The sequence below is a fragment of the Ambystoma mexicanum genome, chromosome 9, assembly GCF_040938575.1.
Source record: "Ambystoma mexicanum isolate Mex_15411 chromosome 9, UKY_AmexF1_1, whole genome shotgun sequence".
Classification (NCBI taxonomy): Eukaryota; Metazoa; Chordata; class Amphibia; order Caudata; family Ambystomatidae; genus Ambystoma; species Ambystoma mexicanum.
The window spans coordinates 951,929,222-951,955,516 of NC_090931.1; the positions used below are offsets into that span (position 1 = coordinate 951,929,222).

General features: G+C 46.7%; 1 protein-coding gene across 2 annotated transcripts in view; it reads left to right on the forward strand.

Moving 5' to 3' along the window:
- Positions 1-26,295, forward strand: part of ATF2 (activating transcription factor 2) — a 1,079,253-nt gene that overhangs the window by 746,893 nt on the left and 306,065 nt on the right. For both annotated transcript variants that reach the window (XM_069616143.1, XM_069616142.1), the window contains 2 exons: positions 449-598; positions 19,211-19,417. In XM_069616143.1, coding sequence (XP_069472244.1) covers positions 449-598; positions 19,211-19,417 — 357 coding nt within the window. The remainder of the gene's footprint in view (positions 1-448; positions 599-19,210; positions 19,418-26,295) is intronic.

Here is a 26,295-nt window from a genome sequence, read left to right on the forward strand (position 1 = left end):
ACATATGGGGGAATTGTGCAGAAGACTGAACTTTTATCCTGGGAACCCCAGGAGCTAGGGAAGCCCAGGGGAACTAATACACCCCCCAATGTTTAGTTCAGTCACATAATGTCCACTTATGGTCCACGCCAATCCAAATAGGCCATCCTAGGTGTTTATCCAAACGCCAGACTTTGACAAAAAAAAGTGTAATTAACTATATTTTAGTTGTCTGAAGTGTTCTGTGGGTCTTGCATTATCACAAATCTAAATCTGAGAAAAATGCATTTACTGATCTTTTGTTGTGCTCTAATGACTGAAATAAAGATTGAACTCTGATTGCACTTTTTGTACAACCTTTCATAGTTGAAATTCTAAAAGCTATGGTCAAAAAATTGCAAGTAAAATTGATCACTCCATGTGGGAGCTATTAACCAATTTAGGCATACTTATATTTTTACATTTGTAGAGATTAAAAGCAGCATTGATCCAGCAGCATTCTCAGGTAACCAATGGGGAAACCATCAATGAACCCGCCAGTGAATTGACAAGGACCCGGCTGGAGGATCTTCACCCTCACCCTTTACAACAGCCTGCTACATCCACTACAGAAACACCGGTATGAGCGCATAGAGGAAAAATATAATTTTTAGATCTTACAAATTGTATGTAATACTGTAATGTGAAATTAATATTATTTTGACTTCATTATTTGAGTCTCATATTTTTGGAGTCATGATAACTGCCCGGTATATTTACATTAATAGTGCTAAGTGGCATAGTTCTTTGCGTTTTGGCATTGCTGCCTAAACATATATTTACGAATGTAACTATTTGAACAAATTTATATAGAAACAGGCTATCATTTATTGCGCTATGAGGCTCTATCACATATCTGATTCTTCCTTTCGACTCTGTTTGTTGTTGCTCGCCACGTTTGTCATTGTCCCCCTCTGTACCCGTCGGTCCCTTCGCAAAGGCTTCCATGGTGGTCTGCTTGCCTTTTGACTTGTTGCTTTTCCCCGCCATCGGGTCTGTAATGGCTTGGACTCCCTCGTCCCCCAAGGTCAGTGTCAACTTGCAGCTTATCTGGTCCTATTCTTTGGGTGCCGTTGCAGGGGCCGCACAGGGCGCACTGACAGTCCGTGTCCTCGTATCCCAGTAGAAATCCCTCTGGCCGGCCTCCCCGGTAGTATGATCCAGGCATGCCTGCCTTCCCGTCTAGGCGTCCTGCAGGTGTTGCGTGCCCCCTCAACACTGTGGCTTCTCAATGTATCTGCCGTTCTCGGGTGCGCTTTGCTAGCTCCTTCCGTCCCCTCTTTATTCACCTGGGACACCGGGTACAATAAATAGACCTCCCAAGTGGACACAGTCACCGCCATTCCCTATTCCTCTTTTCCTGCTGTGCGCCTTCTCATTCAGCGGCAGCTATTCTCTGCTATGCCCAGCTCTAGATCACCTCAGGCGCCTTTATCTTGTGAGGTCCCCATGGTTGGATATTTTGTAGTGTAACCTCCCTTACACTTCTTGGAGTGTCCCTCGCCAGCCTACTGTCCAGGCCTGGTCGTGGTCTTGGGAAACTCTGTGCTAGCTCCCCCACGCTTCCAGTGTGAACTCTTTACCTGGCTAGCGTTGGTCGTGCACTCTGTGTTCCGGCCAGCTCCCAGCCTCTTCTGCCCGGCTTATCCGTCGGCTCTCGTGCCTCTATGGTCTGTGGTGCCTCCCCTGCGTGGGGCAACACTGCCTCAGCGGCTGTATGTACAGCCTGTATTAAATGAGGCTGTACCTTCCAGCTGCTCCCACCTCATGCAGCAGGCCATTTGCTTTTATGCTCTCCTGTGCGTCTTCATGGTTGCGCTATTTCAGCAGATGCAACTCAACCTTATACTTCCAATGCCATGACCATTCCATCAGGGAGGTGCTGCGATAACTCTGTCAGTCGTTCGGGAATAGCGCTCCCCTCTATGTCCATGGATCACCCTTTTCGCCCTCCGACACCTCCTCTGTCTATAGGCCCGGGGGTCTAGCGCTGCGCATGCACCACGGGATGTTTAGCCACTGTGTCCCTCCTGTTAACCTCTGCATGGTCCATTACATCCCGTGCGTCCTAGGTGCCTTATACTACTGTACACCTCTGCAGGGCCCCAGCCCGCACCGTGGCCTCCACTTCCCAGCAGCGCCTCACCTCTAGAGCCAGGCACTTACGATGAGTGAGCAGTCCGACTCACTTTCGGCATCCAAAGTTGGTATTGGCACGTTCCATAGTGCGGCCGCCCCAGGTGTCCGTAACAGACTTTTTAGAGGTCCCCACCGTCTCCCAGGGTGGGCGATGACGGTGGAGTGACAGCAGCCACACCACTATATCAAAAAAGGACTCAGGAGTCTTAATTAGCCGGACCACACAGCCAGCACTCAACCGGGCAACAGTGACTGCTGCCCCGCCCATCGTGCAACGTTTGGGTTCTCTCACGGGCACAAAAGGTCACCAGACGTAGTATTCAGTCCACACTGCAGGATCTATTAGTACATTTCGGTACAGAGTTGACGCTTCTGATGTTCTCCGTCCAGGTCAGCTTCAAGGCTGATTTCCCTTGCAATGCAGTCCTTTGGTCACGCCGGCCATTTTGTATCTTCCGGCAAGCTGGATACAAACTTGCAATTTGCTAGTTTCCTGGACGTTCTATTCCTTCAGCTACCGAACTGCGACTTCATGCGCCTGGCAGCTTTATGTATGCGTGCCTCCATTCGTGAGCACCAACACACGACATTGCTTCTGATTTTCTACAGGATCATGTCAGATCAGCAGGCCATGGAGGAGACGCGTCCTACTCCATGGCCTCTTAGCCACATCCCCAATGTGACTGTTCTTATAACAGATTTTATAGAGTTTTGTAAAGTAGATTCAGCATAGCCCCATATGCCTGCAGCGGATCCCAAACTGGGCATTGGCTGAATCCAGAACCAAAAGAAAAGCTGCTGCGGCAAGTCTTCCAAGGGCTACCTGTCAGACCAGGTCATAAACACAAGAAGAAAGCCAGAAACCGGGAGGGTAAGCCTGGGCTGGTGGGGTAGAATAAAGTAGCCTGACAATGTCTCTAAGGCAAGAAAGAAGACGTTATAGGAGTGGTAGGAGTGTGTCACTGTAATACCCTAAGGCAAGAAGCAGAGAAACACTTGCTGGTATGAATATGGCTAACATCATGTTAAGGTGCCTAGCAAGGTGAGAATATCTATGGCAAGAATGCAAGGAAACACCTAAACTAACATGTATATCAGTGCACACCCGAATTGAAGATTAACTTAATGAGTAAAATACAAATTTGAGACAATGTGGGTGCATGGGAGGTAAAACAACCTTGGCACGAGGTTGAAATACAAAAGAAGAAGAGTTGGCATCCAAAAATGTTGATGCACCTGTCCCCAGCACACCTCAGTGCTGAAAAACCAGCCAAATAGATTTTGTTACAGCTATTGGTCCACGTAAGAATCTGGACATACATTGGAAAAGAAAATGTAGTTATTGCATCATTTCATTGAGGTTATTATTTGACCTCATTAGGTATTATCTGGTTATTTTGGTTTAGTCCTATTCTTTCTATATCTTTATTACATTGGTTGCCACGTTTCTATTAGCAGGGTTTTTCCCTAAACCCTTTCACATTTGGTTCTATCCTTATTTCTATAGTTTAGGAACCTTTTATGTACCTTGTTTGTGTTTGAACGCAGCGTGCATGTGATGAAATCACCACGTCTGCTTGATGTCATTATCTTAAGTGGCAGACTTTTTTTATATTTACATTTTTTTGTCAGAAGGTTTTCTTTGACGCTTGCAATCTGCTTTCTCTGCTAGATCGCGGTTTACTTTGATACGTTTTATGTATCTGGCCTCGCTTAACTATTTGCATTGCTACCACCACTGAAACTGCATTGTTGAAACCTAGGCCTTTTCTCCCTCTCTAGGATTCTCAAATTTAGGTATGTCTTCTTTCTTGTCTTGAATGTCCTGTGCCTTTCTACGCTAACCTCCTTAGTGCTATCGTCTTGTCCCACTCTCCTGCGCACTTGCCTCTCGCTGTCTTGTCTGTCTACCCCCTAGATCCCCCCTGCACCCCAACCTACTCTATGGTGTTCTGTCTCCCCTATTTTTTCAAACTGCTTCTCTTTTGACTATCCTGCTCTCCTCACTAAGTCTGGTAGGAAAAAGTTTAAAAAGGACATCCTGGTCTCCAACCCAGACCTCCCTATCGCCGACACCTACATCAGTGCCTCCTCCAAGGAAACTCTCACTGACATCCTCTTTGTCATTCCTTCACCAGATCTATGGACCCCATATGGTCTCTGTTCTCTCTCCTTTCTCCTCTTCTCCCATTAATGGTGTTACCCGTTGGGATGCCCTCCTGGCCTCCTTCCTATCCTCTAAGGTCATCATGAATGTCTACTCTAATGGGACCGTCTTGGTCCAAGGCCCTCAGGCCAACCTTCATCTCTTTGATAGACGCTTTCCGCGCCTCATCAACTTCCTTTCCTCTCCTGCTGTCCCCTCCTCCCTTTCCTTGGCTACCTCGCCTTCCCCCTCCCTCTCTGCCCCCTCGTGGGCGCTCTCTACACTTCCACAGGATGTACCTCTGATCTGTACCCCTTCTCGGAAGTCCTTCAAGGTGGGCCACCTTCTCCACATTGCCACTCTTAACTTCCGCTCCGCTGTCAAACACTCCTCTGATATCTGTCGCCTTCTTGAAGAATTTGACGTCAATGTCCTCGGTCTCACTGAGACATGGTTTACGGCCAGCTGTGTCACCAGCTTTGACACGCTCCTACCTGATGGCTACAAGATCCCCTTTTCTCTCCAGACAAGGTTTCTAGACAAGTCTGATCTATGAAAGTCTCGTCGAAACAGGTTCACCCCTGTTCCTCCAAAACTATCAAGGATCACATCGACTCCCTGGCGCCTGCACTGGCAGATTTCTGCAACCACTCCTTCGCCACTTCCCGTCCCCCCTGAAGCACTCCCTCGTGCACCCTCTTCTTAAGAAACCCACTGCCGACCCCTCCTGCCCAGCTAACTATCGCCCAATCTCCATCACTCCCTTCCTGGGCAAGCTCCTGGAGAAACTGGCCATCTCCCAGCTCAATCTCCACACTGAATCTGTTGGCTGTCTTCATGACCATCAGTCTGGCTTCAGAGCTGCCAGAAGCAGGGAAACTGCTCTCCTGAACATCCGTGAAAACCTGCTCACCAACGTCGACTCTAACACCCCTTGCGTTCTTATCTTGCTTGATCTCTCTTCTGCCTTTGACACGGTCAACCATGCCATCCTGCTCAACCGTCTCCGTGATAAGCTGGGTATCACTGGTCAGGCTCTGGCGTGGCTGACTTCTTTCCTCTCTGACCGACCCTCCCAGGTCCAACTTGGGGCCTTCCTCTCCGACATCTTTTTCTCTACCTGTGGTGTCCCCCAGGGATCTAACCTCTCTGCCTGGCTGTTCAACCAATACCTGGCACTCCTTGCCCACTGCATCACCGCTCTCTGTCCCAACCTTCATTGCTATGCGGATGATACCCTACTCATTTTCAGGCTACCCTCAGCCTCCTCCTCTCCTTCCCTCATCTCTGACTGTCTGTGTGCCATTCAGGAATGGTGTGCCGCCAACGACCTCTGTCTTAATGCCAGTAAGACTGAGATTCTACTCATCGGCACACCCACTCCCTCCTTCCCTGTAGCTCTCTGGCCGGCCTCTCTTGGCCCTCCTCCCACTCCCACCTGCAAGGCTAAAAACCTCGGGTCATCTTCAACTCTGCACTCTCCTTCTCCCCTCACATCTCTGACGTCTCCAAGAAGTCACACTACTAGCTGCACCTCCTTAGAGGTTTTCTTCCTTTCCTTTCCTTCCCCCATAAGCTCACTGTCTCCAGAGCCCTGGTCCTCGCCAAGCTGGACTACTGTAACAGCCTCTATCTAAATCTGCCTGCCTCTACTCTCCCCCCTTTGCAATTTATCTAGAACAGAACTGCAAGACTTTTCCTTGGCCTCAAGCCCAGGGATCGTATCTCTCCAGGACTGAAATCTCTGCACTGGCTCCCAATGGCTGTGAGGATTAAGTTCAAAACCCTCTGCATTGTACACAAGGCATTCTGGGATCTGGGACCGAAATACCTTCAACTCTCTCTACCTAAATATCTCCCTTCTAGAGCTCTTCGCTCATCTGCCTCCAACTCCCTTAGGGTCAGTCGCTTCTCCAAGCAACGGGTTGGTGGCAGATCACTCTCTTCAGCAGGGGCCTCTCTCTGGAACAGCCTTCCTGCCTCCTTCAAACTTGAGGAGAACCATCTTCGGTTCCGGAAACACCTCAAAACCTTCCTCTTTGCTTCTGCTTTCTCTCCTCCTTGCCCTTGCTGAATTCCTTGACCGAAATTGCACTGGCTACCTGGCCACCCTTTTTTGATCTCTGGCCCAGGCCCCATCAATTACCCACCTGCACTGCCTCCCTGGCAACTCTTGCACTTGGGGACCGTTTTTCTGTATCCTTTCAGTCCCCCCTACCAGCACTTACGTCTGCACTTCCTTGCACTTGCCACTAGCTGGCTGTTTGTGTCATTTTTATTCCACTTCCCATGTACTGCACTTCCCCTCTCCCTTCCCCCTGTGCACTTTTCCTTTCCCCCCTTCCCATGCACTTGCGCGATCTGAATGACACCTGGCCTAGTAGGATAGTTGTTTGTCCTCCCATTGCTCCCCCCCTTGCCTCGTCGCGCCTTGAAACACTTGTGTATAGGCGCGTTATAAATGTCATATCATATCATATCTTTAGCTTTCTGTGAGGCTTCCCTCTATTCTTATTTTTTACTAGGTTTCTCCATTGTAGTTGTCATGACCCATAGAACTTGCCCTTTCTGGACTTCCTGGTCCTTATCGCGACAGGGCTTGTATTCCTTGTTACTCCCAACATGGCCGTGCCAAGTGACTTGCCTCGCACCAGCCTTTACGTCGGACACGGCACGTTCTATAAATTGGCCAAGCCCCCGCGGCCCCGCGCATCTCAACGCTATTGTTAGGTAGTGACTAGACGTGTGTGTGCTGTTAGGCGAATCCACTATTCCTAGTTTCCTGGTCCCTTCTTTCTTCCTTCCACCTTTTCCCTCTAAATCTGCTCTCGGAATCCTCAACCCTAGGGACCGCTACTTTCTTCCTGGACATCCTGGAACTGCAACCTTCCTAGAACTCTGAACGCGCTCTGGAGCCGGACGAGACTCGAGCGAGCCTATACAAGACCCGATCTGTCCACAAGAGGAATCCTCCCACGGAACAGAGCAAGAAGCAATCCCAGGTGAGACGGGGGAAGATTTACGACAGTTTGAGACGGCAAACGATCGACACTGATACTGCTATGGAGAAAGCAGTCCAGGACCTCATGCGTGGCATGCAAGAACTAACAACTGAAGTGCAGAACTTAAAAGCGGAGAATGCTGCGTTAAAACAACTTGTTTTGTCTCGCGACTCCGCTAACAAGGAGAAGGTGTTCCTGGGTGGAGTGGTAGACAAAAATGATGGCTCAGCAAAGTCCTTACGTGGATTCCTGTATTCCTGCTTGGTACATTTTACTTTTAAGCCCTACTATTTTTCAACTTCCAAGGCGAAGGTGGGCTTCATAATCTCGCACCTCACAGGGAACGCATTCACCTGGGCCACTCCCCTAGTCAACTCTGGAGATGCCCTCCTGGATGATTATGATGGATTTATTCAGGCACTCAAAACTATGTTCGACCACTCAGAACAGGTTTATATTGCTCAGGAAGGGTTACTTGATTTCCGACAGGGATCCCAGGATATGCGAACGTATGTTACTAGATTCAAACAACTGGCCAAGGAAGCAGATTGGTCCTCAGAAGCAAGTTTCACTCTATTTCGCAGGGGTCTAAATGAGGATATAAAGGATGAATTAGCCAGAGTGGCTCGTCCTAGCTCATTCCAGGGTCTTATAGATCTAGCCATGCGAATAGACTTCCGAATCCAGGAAAGAAAGGCTGAAAGAAGAAAGACGAAGATACCCTTTCAAAAGAACTCCCTTGAGACTTCTGTAAAAAACGATCCTGCCCCAACCCCTGCCAGAGATCCGGAACCCATGCAAATAGGAGCCTTCCGTGGACCTATTTCCCCACAAGAAAGGATGAGAAGGATCCACACAGGCCTGTGCATGTATTGTGCCTCGGATAAACACCTTGTTAGAGAATGTCCTCTAGCCCCTCCACGGCGTTCGGGAAAGGCCAGCTCCCGATCCTAGATGGAGCGAGGTGTCGGGAGAGAGATGTTTGCTCCACATCAATTCCATCCTTGAACTCTCCTGGACAAAACAATTTGGTGATACTACAGGCCTTCCTGTCGCCCTCCAAGAATAAGACCTATCCCATTCTGGCCTTGATGGACTGCGGAGCTATGGGAATTTTCATTGACCAAGACTGGGTCGTTAGTCATCATATTCCGTACGAGACACGAAGCACCATGCAGCCGGTGGAAGCAATCGACGGAAGACCCCTCTCTTCAGGACCCATAAGCCTGCAGACAAAAGAGATCCAACTTTCCATAAACCATCACCAAGAACGGATTACATTCGACATCATTAAGTCAACCCATTACCCCATGGTATTGGGTATGCCCAGGTTACAAAAGCACAATCCGTATATCAATTGGACAGCAGGATCACTATTCCTGGGCTCAGAGTTTTGTATGTCCCACTGTCTATCCCTGGATCCCTCCTCGACACCTCCTAAAGAACCACTAAAAGACTAAAAAAACACCACTCATGGTTTCCAATATCATACAAGTCCCAGAGGCCTATCAGGGATATGCTGATGTATTTTCAACTGCCATAGTCCAGGCCTTACCCCCTCACAGACCTGAAGACTGTGCCATAGATACAGATCCCTCAGCAGTGATTCCCTTCGACAGAATGTTCATTCTTTCCGAACCTGAGAAAAAGACCCTCTGAGAATACCTCGGCACCATAAGACCCTCAAAATCTCCAGCGGGTGCTTCGTTGTTCTTCGTTCCCAAGAAGGACACCACGGAACTCAGACCTTGCCTCGACTATCGTGGCTTAGATCAATGCACCCTCAAAGATCGGTACCCACTGCCCCTGATCTCGGATATCCTGGAAGCTGTGAGAGGCGCCGCAATATTCACGAAGTTGGATCTCCGGGGTGCCTACCATTTTTAATCCGTGTCCGGGAAGGAGACGAATGGAAAACAGCCTTTAGAACACCCTTTGGTCACTATGAATATCTAGTCATGCCTTTTGGACTAGCTAATGCTTCCGCAGTCTTTCAACGTTTTATAGATAGGGTGTTTTCTGACATGTTATTCCTCTTCGTCATTGTCTATCTGGATGACATATTGATCTTTTCCAAGGACCCTCTAAAGCATGAAGAACATGTAAAAGCAGTATTACAATGACTCTGTGAACACAAACTTTTAGCCAAACCTGAAAAATGCTCGTTTCATGTTACTTCTGTTCACTAATTGGTATGGACCCTTCAACGGTAAAAGCCATACTGGCTTGGCTTGCTCCCACATCTGTGAAACAAGTTCAAACCTTCCTGGGGCTTGCCAACTTCTACCGGAAATTCATTTCTACCTTTTCTGAGATCGTTCAGCCGATCGTTGCTCTCTTGAAGAAAGACACCCCCTTTATCTGGTCTACACCGCAAGATAAAGCATTCCAACGATTGAAGACAGAGTTCACGCAAGCCCCCATCCTGGCCCAACCCTACATAAATCACCCATTCCTAGTGGAAACGGATGCCTCTAACTACGCCATAGGAGCGGTCTTGAAACAGGTACTTGAGGATAAACTGGAACACCCCATTGCTTACCTCTCACGAACCCTGACTCCCAGTGAGACACACTATTCCGTCCTGGAAAAGGAACTGTTAGCCATCCGCCAAAGCCTTCACTGAATGGCGACATCTACTTCTGGGTGCTAGATATCCAGTTCAGGTCCGCACAGACCATCGGAATCTTCAAATTCTACAGAGGTTGGAGTGCAGGAACAGTCGTCAGGCGCATTGGGCCTACTTCTTTGCCCAGTACCAAATTCCAAATCACTCATGTTCCCGGATCACAAAACATGATTGCTGACGCCTTATCTCGACGTCCTGACTATGTAATCACTGAAGACAAGGCCTATCCTAAGATGTTTCCCGACACGATCTTTGTAGCTCAAGCAGTCAACCTCCTGGAAGAAATCCGAGTGCAAACTCAGTCCTCTGACCTCTGGAAGGATATTTCAAGGAAGAATCCATGGAACCTAAGAGTTAAGGAAGGATATTTATTCAAGGACAATGCACTGGTCATTCCTACACAGAAATTACAACAAAGAATGATAAACCTCTGCCATGATACCCTTCACTCCGGACATCGTGGTATAACTAACACCCTCTGTCTTATACAAAGACAGTTTTGGTGGCCTGGAATGAAGACCGACGTACAACAGTACATCAAAGGTTGTGCTGTCTGCAGTCAAAACAAACATGATAACAAGAGACTGGCGGGTCTTCTACTGCAACCATCGCTGCCAGCAAGACCATGGGAATTCATTGCTACAGACTTCATTGTGGAATTACCACCTTCCCGAGGATACACGACCATCATGGTAACCATAGACTTGTTCACTCATATGGCTCATTTTACGCCTCTGTATAAACTACCATCCTCCTCAGAACTTGCTGGAATCTTCCTGGAACACATTTTCCGTCTTCATGGACTTCCTTCCAAGAGCCTATCGGACTGAGGACCTCAATGCGTCTCACAATTCTGGAAACATCTGTGTCGTGTTCTAGGGATCCAACACGCTCTCTCATCAGGTTATCACCTACAAACCAACAGAGCCACGGAACGTGTAAATCAGACTCTAGAGCAATATCTTCGTTGTTTTGCCACCAAGGTTCAGGATGACTGGTCTCTCCTTATGCCCTTGGCCGAGTTTGCCTACAACAATTCCGATCACTCACCAATCAAGGTCAGCCCTGTCTATTGCAGTCAATGTTTTCACCCGTCCGTTTTACCTTCTGTTCTTCCACATCCCACACCAGTACCTACTCTCGCTCATGGATTGAGACTCTCATCAACATACACAAGGAACAATTGGAAGAGGCCCAGACACGCACTAAGCGGTATGCGGACTCCAAAAGAAGACCAGCGCCTTCTTATTCTGTTGGTGATCAAGTCTGGTTGTCCTCGAAAACTATTACCATGACATCTACGGCCAAACAAATTAGCCCCCCGGTACTATGGACCATTTTCCAAAAAGGAAATCATCAATCCTGTCTCTTTCCGGCTCAAGCTACCAGACTCCTGGAAGAGAATACACCCAGTCTTTCACACTTCTCTATTGAAACCCTACATCCGATCCACCCGGAAAACCTGCAGACCCAGTCCTGTGATTGTGGACAATATAAGTGTCCAGAATATGCAATTCAATACCTGGTTGAATGGAAAGGATATCCTCCTAACGAGAGAACCCGGGAACCAGTTTCTAACCGAAATACCCCTCGATTGCTTAGACGATTCCATCTCATACACCCGGGCAAACCTGGTGGAACAGGTCTTCGGAGGAGGCATGCTGTCATGACCCATAGAACTTGCTCTTTCTGGACTTCCTGGTCCTTATCGCGACGGGGCTTGTATTCCTTGTTACTCCCAACATGTCCGTGCCAAGTGACTTGCCTCGCACCAGCCTTTACGTCGGACACGGCACGTTCTATAAATTGGCCACGCCCCTGCGGCCCCGTGCGTCTCAACGCTATCGTTCGGTAGTGACTAGACGTGTGTGTGCTGTTCGGCGAATCCACTATTCCTAGTTTCCTGGTCCCTTCTTCCTTCCTTCCACCTTTTCCCTCTAAATCTGCTCCCGGAATCCTCAATCCTAGCGACCGCTACTTCCTTCCTGGACATCCTGGAACTGCGACCTTCCTGGAACTCTGAACGCGCTCTGGAGCCGGAGGAGACTCAATCGAGCCTATACAAGACCCGATTCGTCCACAAGAGGAATCCTCCCACGGAACAGAGCAAGAAGCAATCCCAGGTGAGACGGGGGGAGATTTACGACAGTAGTGTGTTGGAGAGTTTTTTTGTATATGTGGCATGTGACTTTGTCATAATCTCCAGGTATTCTTTTAGTTACTTACACTGGGTGTTTTCTACTTGATATTATTAGACCTTGTTAGGTCACTAGATTGATATACTTGGTATCTTCATTTTTATTTACTTTTTACTGTCTAGCAACTATAGCTGTACTTTACTATCTCAATACTTCTGTTTGAGCATGGTCTCATTCATGCTTCTAATGTATACATTTTCTTTCACGATATTTGATCTATTATTGCATCACTCAACTGTATTTGGTGGTGGTTAAACATTTGATCTTTATTGACACTTCATCTTTATTGAAGGAGCTCTTCAGTGTATGCCTGGATTGAATCCTACCTTGCACCTCGCCAATTCCCTGTCTCCTCGAGCAACAACACCACTCAACTCACTGCTGTAACTGTTGGTGTTTCACAAGGCTTTGTCTTTAGTCCGCTCCTCTTTGCACTCTACACTTCTGTTCTTGGGGCGCTAATCTCCTCCTTTGGGTTCTCATACCAACTCTTTGCAGACGACATTCAAATCTTCTCTTTTTCTGAACTCTCCTCTGATCTCTCTATCAAAATTTCCAACTGTGTCTCTGCCATTAAATATTGGATGGTTTTGCACTCTCTGATGTTAAACTCCACCAAAACAGAGGTACTCTACCAAAACATAGGTACTCTTCTTCCCTGCCAAAAGCTCTCTCTCTCATCACTTCCTCTTCCTATCTAGTCCCCACCTGACACTCTCCCCTTCTCTTTTTCAGCTAGAAACCTCAGCATCATCTAAGACCCTTCTTACACTTTCTCTACTTTCATCTCCAAAACTGGAACAGCAGCTCGCCTCAACCTCCTAAATATTAGGAAAATCAGGCACCTCCTTCGTTTCAACACTGCCAAGCATCTCTTAACCACTCTTGTCTTCTCTAAACTGGACTACTGTGCCAGCATCCTCTTTGGTCTCCCCAACTATGCTTTCTGTTCTCTCGACAAGATCATTAACTTCGCTACCAGGACTCTTTGAACTCACGCACTTCACACCTACTTAGTTGCACCTTCACCAGGCTTGATGGCTGATGATGCAAAACAGGGCTAGAGTTAAATTTGTTCTCCTGGTTCACAAATCTATCCACGGTAAGGCACCACTGTATCTATCCTCCTCTATCCACCTCTACAAGCCTTCTCGTAATCTCCACTCTGCCTCCTCAACTACCATTGTGGCTCCTCTCCCTCCCTGTGCTTCTGCTCTTTCTCTATTCTTGCTCCACTTGCATGGATTTCTCTTCCCTCGGACATCCAAGACCAATCTAAATGCCTACCTCCTTGCCTCTGAGTTACCCTCTTAACGTACCTCTCATCTACCTGCTAGCTAAAAAAATGTTCCACGCCTCTAACCTGCCTCTGTTGCTCACATCCTCTGCCTCCATTCTAGCACTTCAACCATCATGGTCATGCCCTGAGCACAGCTGGCTGTACCGCCTAACCGCAATTAAAAATGTCCAATGTTGGTTGCCCTTAATCTATGTATGTCCACTTTTGTATGGTCCCTGGTGACTGTTCCATTTACTCCACTCCATGAAATGTCCCTCAAACTCAACCCATTGTAAGAAGTTCACTGCTTCCCATCAAATCTGATTTCTTATCTATTATATGTTCTTAGGTGATCAAACGAGCATTGTTCTTCCTGTATATAAATACATATATGTATATAATTCTTGGGATATAATATTTAATTGCTTTTATAGATTACACTATCTTTGACATCAATAGGTAGAGTTTTCCTCTGTGATTAATTGGATAAGACGTTATATAACCCTTATTGTTATGTAAATTTACTCACACTATTTAAGTACATTGTGTACCTTTTTCATGAATTGATATGTTGTCATATTGATGAATCCTTGGCTGTCGATCCCTTCTCTCATGGGAATAACCCTTCTCCTATGGCCAGGGCGGTGCAGCTACAGTCCAATAATCCGCCTGAGGGTGGTGCACCGCAGAAGTATCACATGGGGAGGGAAAACCCTCATGGAAGGAGGGATGACATCCTAGGAGAGCAACAATATATTCCTACCACTGTACTAGCTCCCTCGCTCTCTTACCCTCTCCGGAATCCTGGAATCTCTCATACTTTTATGTATGTGAGCAAAGTAGAACTTTGTCCTCCCCTAAATAGTACTGAGACGAAAAGAACAGATATGACACCTTGGAGAAATTTACTGAGATGAAGAAGAAGCGCGTAGTGCGAAAGAAAAGAGCACCCCGCAGAACCACAGTGAGCGGGCCAGCCTATTCAATCTAGCTGAACACGGATGTGTAATAAAAAGAAAAGGATTTCCCATGAGAAATAATCCTCACTGGACAAGCAGCAAGGAAAGGCACTGTGTCTGCTGGAAATTTGGAGAAAGCCTGGTCACCGTGGAAGAAGCAGAATGCTCTGGACCCGGTCCTGAGACAGAGGAAGGCTGGCTGATGCAGGAGACAGGCGGTCATGAGGCTTGGGAAGCACAACGGCTTCCAGACAGGTGGTTGCTGCTGCTGGGCCGCTGACGACCAAACAAACCTCCCAAAGCACCACGAGTCCCGTGGCTGATGGTGGAAGCTGGGAGAAGGCAGACACGCTCCCGAACCGGGAAAACGGGTACATGGAGGGGCAGGAAGACACTGTGAAGCAGATCAAGTGGCAGCAAGCAGAAAAAGTGGAGAAATACCGCAAGCCGAGTGCCTGGGACCCTTAAAGTAATATTGAAGAAACTTTCACATCTATTATAATATATGGTAGTGCTTGACAGGAGAGTAAACCAAGACTATATAGGAGAAGTAGCAAAGACAGGCGAGTCTGGGGCTCACACCCGTAACAGAGATACATCAGTTGCTCATCCTCATAGTCACAGTACCTGGGAGGAATGTGAACCAGGTTGGCTGTGCAATAGGTAGTACTTAGCAGGAGAGTACACCAAGTCTACCTAGAAATAGAACTGCTGATACCAAGAGAGTCTGGGACTTACACCCATATAAGAAGGACAATTGTTACTCCTCTTCAGTCACAGTACCGGGGAGAAGAGTGAGCTTGGTTGGCTGTGCAAAGGTAGGGAAAGCTGGGGAAGAGAGATGGCCCCTGGGATGTGTGAACATTGGGGCAAAGCTAAGAGAGGGGAGACATTCTCTTGGCTCTTCATGGAAGTAGAAAAGAAACCTGGGGAAGGTAGTAATTCCCCTTGGGACTTATGAAGATTGTGAGAAGTCAAGAGAAGGGAGGCACTCTCTTAAACCCTGTGGAACTTTGTTTTTGCATCCTTTGGAACTTTCTGTTATGAACTTGGAAAAGAACTATGAACGACCTGCTGAGAAGACAACCGCTTTGCACTTTATATTGAGTTGTTAGTGTGAAGGCTAGAGTTAGTATGTTTGACACAACGGTGGACTTATCTTTATTTTGACATCCAGGCGGACTTATTTGAGATTTGTCTTGAGGCAGGGAACCCCTTCTTAGCGTTAGGGCTGGTGAGGTTTTTCCCCAGTCCTATTTTCATTTAAATAAGAGCCTGTAGGAACAAAAATGCCACCTGTGTGTCGATCACTCACTGCTGCACCCTCACAATTGACAGATCCTAATTTGCACCTGATGAAGGGATATATATCCTGAAACACGTGCTGTTTCTATATCATAAAAGAAGTCTTATCTTTAACCAAAACGTTCCTTCGAGTTTTGTTAATCAATCTTCTTTGACATTGTTCTTTTCGAATGTATTTTCCAAATTCCTATGTGAACCCACAATTGTAACACTATCTATTTGGCTTGTTTTCCAGTATTAAGGTGTGCAGGGGTCGGGGGTATCCAACATTTTTGGATACCAAATCATATTGCAAGGAAACACTTGTCAGTCTGAGAAATCAATAAGCCAACTGGAAGCGCGATATCACTAAAACTGTGAGTCTGTGTGAAGAACCTGGCTGGTCCTATAACTCTGCTACGGTGTGTATTAGATTAGAGAATCATGGCAAGGCGAGTGACTTCTTTAGATTGACCCATCCCTTACACCTTTCTTTTTAGTTAGCCAGCCTGACATTCTAAGCTCAGTGGTCTCTGTTGAGGTATGGTTGAATCCTTAGACAATTTACACATTAATCCCATGTTTTAACAAATAATGCATTGGAGCTAAAGGGTCCTACCTTAAACATTGACCATTGGACCAGGGAAGACTGGGAATATTAAAGAAACCTATAATACTAAGGTTACCACACACTTCATAGTTCCATCTAATCCTAGCCACTATTTGGTCAGGTGGTTGAGTTGTATGCTTATGAAAAGTCCCTGATCGTTTTAGAAATTTTACCAACATTGCATGTGTGTTTGATTAATAAATGTGTTGAATCTCACATTGCCTCATGTGATTGTTAAGAGCAGCAATTCCTGGGTGTTCGTTTTGATAGCCTTTCAACTATGTAGTGGCATGACATTTTTACTTTTTGCTGTTGGCTCATTGTTGTTTTAAATGTATATATAATCCCGGACTAACTCATTGAGCAGCAGCAGAACACTGTTACCTGTACATTTCCTAGGATTATGATGACATTATAGTTTTAGTACTGCCAGTACAGATATTTGAAGCATTGACTGTTAGGGAGAATTCTCTCTTTAGGCTGAATTTCCTAACCTAGTGAGCTCCCCAGCAGCTTTGCTGGATTTCTGAAGTTTGTTTTTTTCTCCTGCCAAGAGTGAGACTCTTTTTCTCCCACTCTTGGACATGATTTATGGTGTTCCTTTGACTGCTAATGTGTTTTATGGGCTATGGGGTCCTTTACTCCATAGGGTCTCATGTGTTTTTTATATGTGTGTTACACAGCACCCTCTGTGCAGTAACACAGGGGTGTCATAGTGATGCCCCACCATAGACTCCATACCCTGGGACTGACTGTCTCCCAGGGCATGTAAAGTCACCATTGGCTTTACTAGTCCCAAATTATTAACAGAAACCAGTACAAACCATCATATTGTGGACGTACTGGTCGGGGCAATTCGATTGCCCCGGGGTCTGTTAGTCGAGGGGGCACGTCTCCGTCCCCCCTGATCGAGTTTTGGCTGGTGGCAGTGGATACTACTTTTTATATTCGACCGCGAATATATTCCTATGGGATTTTCCCATTGTTCGAGGCTACCAACTTTAATTATTTAATTCTCATAGCCTCGAACATACCGCCGGTTTATTTATTTAATATTTATTCGCCGGTTGGTATTTTCTGCCAGGACTCGATTCTAAAATGGCGTTTGTGTTCTCTTCTGTGACTCCAACCCAAGTCGAGCCCTTTGTTCCACTTTTTGGCGGGCTTCTCCACAGAAGCCTCCAAAAGTGGTGCCACTCTGTCTGGGTACCACAGGGGATGTGGGAGGGGGTTTAGGCACCCTGGACTGAGTTACCTTGGTAACTCAAGTCGCACTCTTGTGTGATTGGCCCAAGTGGTGAGCCGGCCGGCTCACCACTTAGCATGTTTGATTGACGGCTAGGCTGAGTGAATGGGGGTGTGCTGCATAAAAGCAGGGCTTTGGGGACTGGAACTTCAGAAGTCGCCACAGGACCTGAGAATCCGACGAGGGAGAAGCTGAGCCGACCTACCACGACGACACCACCGGTGGAGCCCTGCAGAACCGACTCACCACTTCCCGACGACAGAGAAGATCTCCCGGCTGGAGAGGCTTCTTCCCCTGACTGGTGGGCACAACCAGTTTACCTTCTTCACACCCCAGACCGGCTTGTGGTCGAATTGCCAGTGCCAAGCACCCCGGCAACCAGATAGCCACTTACCACTGGACCGCGAATGAAAGGACTGCTCCTTTTACCTGAGAATTCTGCGGCTGGTTTCTTCCCTGGCAGTGCAACAGACTCCTGTCTTCCTCCCCGATGAGATCCTCTCTTCCCCCGGACGAAGCACCGACTTGCATCTGCTTCCAGGAACAACTGCCCCGCTAGAGTATTCTCACCACTTTAAGGTACCGTGTCCGCCAGGCCTCCCTTTCTTAAGATTGCTACAAGGTAATAATAACCCCTTAACCTTCTGGACTGGGCTGGCCGCCTTGACCCTCTAACTGGTCCCTTTCTTTTGGTCCAACTCTTTTTGAACCTTTACAAGACTCGTTGCCCTGCAACCGTGTGACCTTGGACACATTTCAATTTTGATACCCTTAAAGTGGATTCGGCCTACTGACTCTAAACTCACAGTGTTAATTTGACTTCCTCTCTTGTTGTGTTCGTGAAAAATTGTTGGGATCTGTTTCAATTTATTCCCTGCTTTTCTCTCCCTTTTAAAACGAATTATTAGAGTGCCATCTACGTTAAGCGCTCACTGCTGTCTGAAAATAAGTGGGGCTTTACTTAAGACTTGTCTAATATTCTTCTAAGGGAGTGTATATCTTTTAGTGACCGTGTTTTTGAATTGCTTACTATTAGTGCCTGTGTGTTTTTCTAGATGTGGTTTTAAATAAATAATTATATCTGTTTTACACCAAGCCCTGGTCAGTGTTTACTTGTTCTACTATGTTCTTTTGACCTATTGTGAATACTCTGTATACTGCCTAACTCTTCTTGAAGGAAGTCTGACTTCTCAGCCACAGATACCAAGTGAATCTCTGTGGTACAGACTGCTACCAAGTGAGTTTACTGCCAAACACCTGTAGTCTTAAATCATTTGCAGTGGTCCCAGAGGGAACTGCACAGGTTTCTGCCTAACATTGACTAAGTGCATGTACTTCATGTTTTGAGAGAGCAGTGTTCACACTCATTCCGTTGTTCAGAAAACTGTCCAACCTTGTTATTCAACAATTCTCTTTAGCTTAGTAGCAAACCCGAGCATCGAAAATAACATATGCAGAAATCATTATGGCAATTGTTTCCCAGATCTCACTCGGAAGCTGGACAGCTGTGTAGTGCAAATAGTGGAATCCTTTTCAGAAAATCTGCATCACAAAATTGGCCTTTTCCTTTATGCAGCTTGTTGGAAGTAATTTTGTTGGTTCTTGCTGTGGGCTTGCTTCTCTGTAATTGCAAAACATTGATATGTTTCTGTTTGGTATCTGGAATTTTGATCTACCTTGTTGTACACTCTTCTTTTGAGGCTTCTCCTGCACAACCAACACCACCAGCTCAAAGTACCGGAGGGCGTCGAAGAAGAGCAGCAAGCGATGACCCTGATGAGAAACGGAGGAAATTTTTAGAACGAAACCGTGCTGCTGCTTCTAGGTGTAGGCAAAAAAGAAAAGTCTGGGTGCAGTCTTTAGAGAAGAAAGCAGAAGACTTGAGCTCATTTAATGTTCAATTACAGGTACTTTTTTATTACAATTGATGAAGAAAGTTATTCAAATTGGCTTTTCTTTTGTTTACTAGCATAATATATTTGTTGTTATTATTAATTCTTGATATATGGTGCCATTGACCTATACCCATCAACCATATTTTTAACGGATAATGTTCCTCAACTGGTTTCTTTTTTTTTTTTTAACTTTGTTTATTTTAAATCAAGGCATGATGACAATTATACAACAGTTTATAACATCATTGCAGCATCTTAAGCATATTAACCCTCACGCGCTCCCGTGTGCCCCTCCCCCCAGCCAGGGTTCCCTCCAGCTTAGCCCTCTATCCCACACCCCAGCCTTTATGTGTCCCATTCAGGGTTTTCCCGGTCTCTCGGGGTCCAACGGGCGTTAATGGGTTTATAGGTTAGGGCCGGGAATCGCTGGTCGTATTCTAGAACCAGGGCCCAGACGTTCTGAAATTTGTGGAGGGTACCCGCCTTTGCCGCTGTAACCTTTTCCTCTACCAGAATGTCCCAGAGCTTCGCCACCACTGGGCCATAAGGGGGCCCTCCGGGGCCTTCCAGGCGCGGGCCAGGGTCGTTTTTGCGGCTAGTAGCCATTGGGTCAGCAATTTTGCTCTGTTGCCGGCCCGTGGGTAGATCATGGGGATCAGAGCTCCCAACAGGATGGGCTCCGGTTCTAGCGGGATTGTTGACCCAGTGATGTGTGCGATGGTCTCTAGGCATGTCTTCCAAAATTGCTCAGTCCGTGGACAAGGCCATCACATGTGGAAAAAAGAGCCCGGATGGCCGCACCCTCTCCAGCAATGGTAATCCACTTGGGGGTTCATGTGATGCAGTCTGAGGGGTGGGTAATACCACCTTAACATGACTTTGTAGGTGCTTTCCCTGTTAGTGATGCAAGTAGATGAGGTGTGCGTTCGAGTCCAGATGTCCACCCAGGTCTGGTCATCTATCGGGTGACCTAGGTCTGCTTCCCACTGGGGCATGCAGCGTGTTCTCGTGCTCAGGAAGTCCCCTAAGGACCGCCTGTATAGGGTGGATGCTCTCCCGCGCGCCGGGAGGTCCCTGAGTGTTAGTTCCAGGGCGGTAGGGGGCCGCATAGCCGCCCGCTGAGTTTGGGGGTGTGTACACCAATGACGCAGTTGAATATAAGTGTATCTGTCCCGTTCCTGGAGTTGGAATTTTTCCTTACATTGTTCGAATGTCAGGGATGTCTCTTCCCCGTATAGCTGGTCTATGGTTTCAAGGCCGCCATTTATCCAGTTTTGGAAGTTACGGGGGCTCGTGCCTGGTGAGAAGGCCGGGTTAAAGAAGATCGGGGATTGAGGGCTCAGGCCCCTTGGAACCCCTTTCCGTTTCAGTGCCCAGTCCCAGGACCTCAGGGTGTGATTGGTTGCCAAGAGGAGGTCTCCCCAATGTGAGCGGAGAGGGGGTGGGATGTGTGGCAAGAAGCGCAGTGGTAGTGGTGTTCTGACTGCTCCAGCTCCACCCATCTGGGACAGTTTGTAATTATCTGCCATGCGTGGACCTGTGCTAATTGGGCTGCCACCCTTTAGGCCTGCAGATCCGGGACTCCTGGACCTCCTAATTTGGAGCTCCCTAAAAGTGTCTTTAGAGGAATTCTCGCCTTCTTACCTCTCCAGATAAATATCAGCATCTTCCTCTGTAGGTTCCGGAGGGCTGGGGCGGGGATCGCCACGGGGAGGGAGGCCCAGGCTTAAAGGAACCTCGGGAGGAGGTTCATCTTGCACGCTGTAATGCGCCCTAGCAGCGAGATCTCTTGCGATGTCCAGCGTTTCAGGTCCCCTTCCAGTTCCCCAAATAGCCGGGGAAAGTTTGCCTTGTATGTGTCTTTCGGGTCTGATGAGATATAGACCCCCAGATAAGGGATCGCCCTTTTTTCCCACGTGATTGGGCACATTTCAGCCAGTGGCTCCCATTCTTCTGGGGTGAGGCCAATGCTTAGAGCCGTAGACTTAGTGAAGTTCACTGAGAAGCCGGAGACCTCTCCATAGTTAGTTATTTCTTCCAGTGCGTGTCGCAGGGCTGAACTGGCTTCTGAAAGCATGAGTAAGACATCATCAGCGTACAGAGCTATTTTATGTTGTGAAGGGCCGACCAACGGGCCTTTGATCAGGTTATTTAGCCTGATTCTTTGAGCAAAGGGCTCCATGGTCAGGGCAAAGAGCAGTGGGGACAGCGGGCAGCCCTGTCTAGTCCCGCAGGTCAGGGGGATCGGGCCGAGTTGTGTCCATTGATTCTTAGGAATGTCTTCGGGCTTGCATAGTTAGCTAGTACCATTGATTGAAATATTGATCCAAAGCCGAAGGCCCCCAAGGTGTTTTTCATAAATGTCCAGTCCACCCTGTCGAAGGCCTTGGTCGCATCTAGAGCCATTGGGACCAATTTCTGGGAGTTCCAGGTTGCAAGGTCCACCAGGTTAAGAGTTCTCCGGATATTATCCCCAGCCGCCCGGTGTAGGATGAAACCAGCCTGGTCTGGCTGGATGATCTCAGGTAGGATGGGACCCAGGCGGTTCGCCAGGATTTTAGAGTATAGGTTTGCATCAATGTTCAATAGTGCAATCGGCCTGTATGAGGCCAAGTCTCTCGGATCTTTCCCAGGTTTAGGTAGGAGGATGGTGGTCGATTCCTGCATCGAGGGCGTCACAGACCCTTTATCTCTGAAGAAGGTGAAGAGCGTGACCAGGGGGGGAACCAGTTGGGGCCTAAATAGTTTATAAAACCTTGCTGAGAAACCATCTGGGCCCGGGGCTCGTGATTTGAGAGACTTGATGGCATCCCCAATCTCTTCCTCCGTAATGGGCTCCTCCAGCTTCTCCCTTATCGTGTCAGGAAGCCAGGTTTCTTACATACAGAAAGGATCAGGAAATCGTACAATAACTGCCAGGTGGCCGATTATCTAACATTTACAGATGTGCTTAAAAACGAGCAAATGTACACAGCAGTAATTTTGCTCCTTGTATAATGCAGTATAGAGCAAGTAGGTTTTGGCTCAATCCTTGTCACATAAAGATGTTTGCAATGGAAGGAAATCCTTGCACTTTTGTATTCTTCCATTGTGATTGTAAATCGTGCAAATCGGTGTTGTTTTAAATTTGAAACAAGGCAAGAAAACTCTTCCAACAGATGTTTCATCTTTTCCATTCATGCAATAAGGAACATAAATATCTGTTGCTCGCTCCTCTTTTCCAGTGGGATGAAATATGGAACTTTGTTTGAGTCTAAATGAGTTTATTTATTGTTATATCGTCCAACAAGCATTGTGCATAAACCAGAATGTTTCAATTTTGACCAAGGGCAACATTCTTTTTGAAATGTGGTTCGGGCAGAACCTGTTTACTCCATTGCATATATCACAAGAGCAAAACTGATAAGAGCATTTACTCAGTGTTAAGCAGCAGTGCCATTGTTAGATCATCTGGAAACAGGACGCATTGGGGTTTCCACAGTGTGACTTTGTTATGGTTGTAAGGGTGTTGAAGTTGATGTCTCAACTGCATACAACTACATAGTCTGGTGCTCCACATTTTTTGAATTTTTTTTTTTGTTTAATGATTTTTGATTAATTATTTTATAGTAAAACAGTGACACAAATGATTAGAACAATCCATTGGTAGAATAACATGAGTAGGTGAAGTAACCAATAACAAGGGCATTGCAACAATGTAACACAGTAAAGTGGTAAATAAAAGGGATGAACTAATCAGCATGTGATATTTATGAATGGACGAACAGGGGGAGGCCATACAAGAACAGACACGGAATAAGAGGAGAGGGGGAGGGGTGAAGGAATTCAGAGTATACATGAATCAGTATGGTTAATAGGAGTATGCAAGTGATCAGATATTTGAAACCATGAAAGCAAAAGTAAATCATGTCCATGCGTTGACATATTGTGAAAGGAGAGATATTCAGTAAAAAGGGACCATTTGACATCATGTCTGAATTTTGTATTAAGATGGACTGCCATACAGTGTTCTAGTCTGTGTATGACATATATTGTTCCACCAACATTTTACTGATACATTTTTGGAATCCTTCCAATTGGCTGTAATGAGTTTAATGGCAACAGAAATAAATAAGTTGTAAAGATAAAGGCTGGGTGCGTTCTCTTCCCCTTCTAGGGGGCAATGCTTCCAGGGAGAATGTTCGAAAGTGTGAGGGGTAGATTAACTCCAAAAATGATGGTCAGAAAAGACCACAACTCTCGCCAGAATGAATGAACAAAAGGGCATTGAAGAAACAGGTGATGGTAGGAAGAACAAGTATCAGCACAAGTCCAACAACTTCCATCTGAGCCAAGCTTGGACTTCAACAAATGCATTGGGGTAATGAAGGCCCTGTGGAGAAAGAAAAAATATTTTTATCCGAGATATTGGCCACCATGGAGATAGTTTTAACCCTTGACCACAGTAATTCCCAGTTGTTATCATCGTACTGCTTCCCACAGTCGGTTTCCCATTGAGTTTGGATAGTCCATCTGTCAGTCGGTGATTATTTTTCACCTAAAATGTTATAAAGTTGTGCCGCTTTAACGTTGGGAGAGGAGGTAATGAGCAAGATTCTTGCAGGGTTCGGAATGAGCTCATTCTGGGTGAAATTATCAAAACTGTTAAGGCAAGCATTAACTAATTTGTTATAGAAGCTAAAGTCAGAAGAGTATAGGGAGAACTTTCTGTTAAGATCTTGGAAGGGTCCCCAGCCGGTGGTATTATACATTTGATGAGTAAATATAATTCCCTTGATGATCCAGGAATTCCTATAGAGTGTCTTGTTATTATATGTGATATGTTTGTTATACTATAAAAATGGTGAACATTTAAGATATAGCGAGCAAGTGGATTGGAATAGGAAGGTTCTAAGGGCAGAGACAGCTGCCTTGATCAGGTAAGTGGGCTTGGAAGATAAAGAGCCAAAAAGAAAGATTAGATCTTGGGTTTTTTTAGGAGTCATTAATTCAGTTTCAAGAAGAAGCCAGGAGGGGAGGTCTTCTAAATCAGAGGAGGTTAGCCAAATACATGATTGTCTAATGAGGAATGCATCGTGGTATAGGATTTAAAGTCGGGAAATTTAACACCACCATGCTAAAAGGGGCCTTTTTCGCTTCTTGATGGAAATTATTTTGTTTTTGCCAATGCCCCATAAAACATTGATTACAATAGAGTTGATTGCAGAAAAGAAGGATTTGGCAAGCGGTATGGGCAGCATTTGTAAGTAATAAATAATGATGGGAGATAGCATCATTTTAATAGTCTCAAGACGTCCCCACCTGGAAAGATATAATGCAGACCATTGAGAGGTACGTTCCTTAAGTCTGTGAAGGAGAGATGAAGAATTAAGTTTAATAGTAAGCTTAGTGGAAGAAGTATAGAGAAGGCCAAGATATTTGAGTGAATCATCGCACCATTTGAAGCCAAACTAATCAATTTTATGCTTTTAAAAAAAAACTTTTATTTTTGTTGACAGAGGCAGATAGCGTACACACATACATCAGAGCAGCAATAACAAATTTGGTACACATATACATGAATACAATGGGCTTACATGCAAGAGTAAGGCAACAGTGGTCAAATAGCGACACATCATGGAGCACCAACATCTCAAACAGTTAACAGAGAGGGCTGGGAAGACTCGTCCATAGAGGAAGTATCATTTAGGCTATTCAAATAGTTGTTGAAAGCAGACCAAATATTATGGGGACCGGAACGGGTCGGGAGCATACCCAGTAATTCTTCCTCGCAGTTTCGAGACCATGTGAGCAGATTCAACCATTTCTGGTATGTAGGGGGGGGGGGCGGGCTCTTCCAACTTTGAAGAACACACTTCTTGGCCACAACACAGCTCACGTTCAAGAACTTAAGCATGTCCCTAGGCCCCCCAGGTCCCCACACCCCAAACAGGACCCCCATCGGGTCGCGCTCAACAACAGAATCAGTGATTGCAGACACTGTCTCTATGATCTTACTCCAGAATGTGGCCAGCGCTGGACAGTTCCAAAACATGTGAAGATGGTCCGCACCCTCCGCACTGCAGCAGGGGCATAGCCGTGGATCAGAGTGCGCACACCTCAAGATTTTACATGGAGTGTAATACAGCCTGTTGAGCAATTTATATTGAATGGTGCGGTAACAGAAGTTCAGGGACACCCTGTTAGTATGAGAGCACATCTTTTCCCACAGTTGGTCAGTGAGTTCCACCTCCAGCTCAGAGGCCCAGTCGTCCCGTGCCCTGGACGCTTGGAGAGAGGCAGTAGTCAATAACAGTTTATTCAATGAAGAGACCACCCCTCGGGCGCCACCCGAGTTGGCGATATAAGCAATTCCAGGGGAGTCCTGGGGCTCATTGGGAAAGTCGGGCCACGCACTGCGGAAAGCAGCGCGGAGCCTGTAGAACTGCAGAAGCTCCATAACGGAGCCCGAGTGTACCGGCCTCCACGTCTGTGGTGTTATAAACTGCCCTTCTGGATAAAAATCAGTGAGGGCATGGTATCCCAGGGCCTCCCAGTGTCGTGCCAGGGCGATGTCATTTCTGAGTTCCAGCCCGGAAAAGTTCCAGGCGGGGAGCCACTTGTAATACGGGTACTGTTCGTCACAGGTTTTAAACATCTGGGCCCAGGCCTGCACCGTGGACCGGACCGGATCAATGGGCGAATCCGGTTCATACCTTCTGTCTAGAATCAAAGACATTACATTAGTGCCAGCTGCTGCCAGAGCCTCCAGCTTGACATGAGGACGGGGTGGGGGCCTAGGGTACCAGTATGATGCAAACTGTGCCTGTGATGCCGTCCAGTATCGTAGCAGGTCCAGGGCTGTAAATCCCCCTCTGTCGTATGGCAGAGACATGTCTGACCACTTCTTA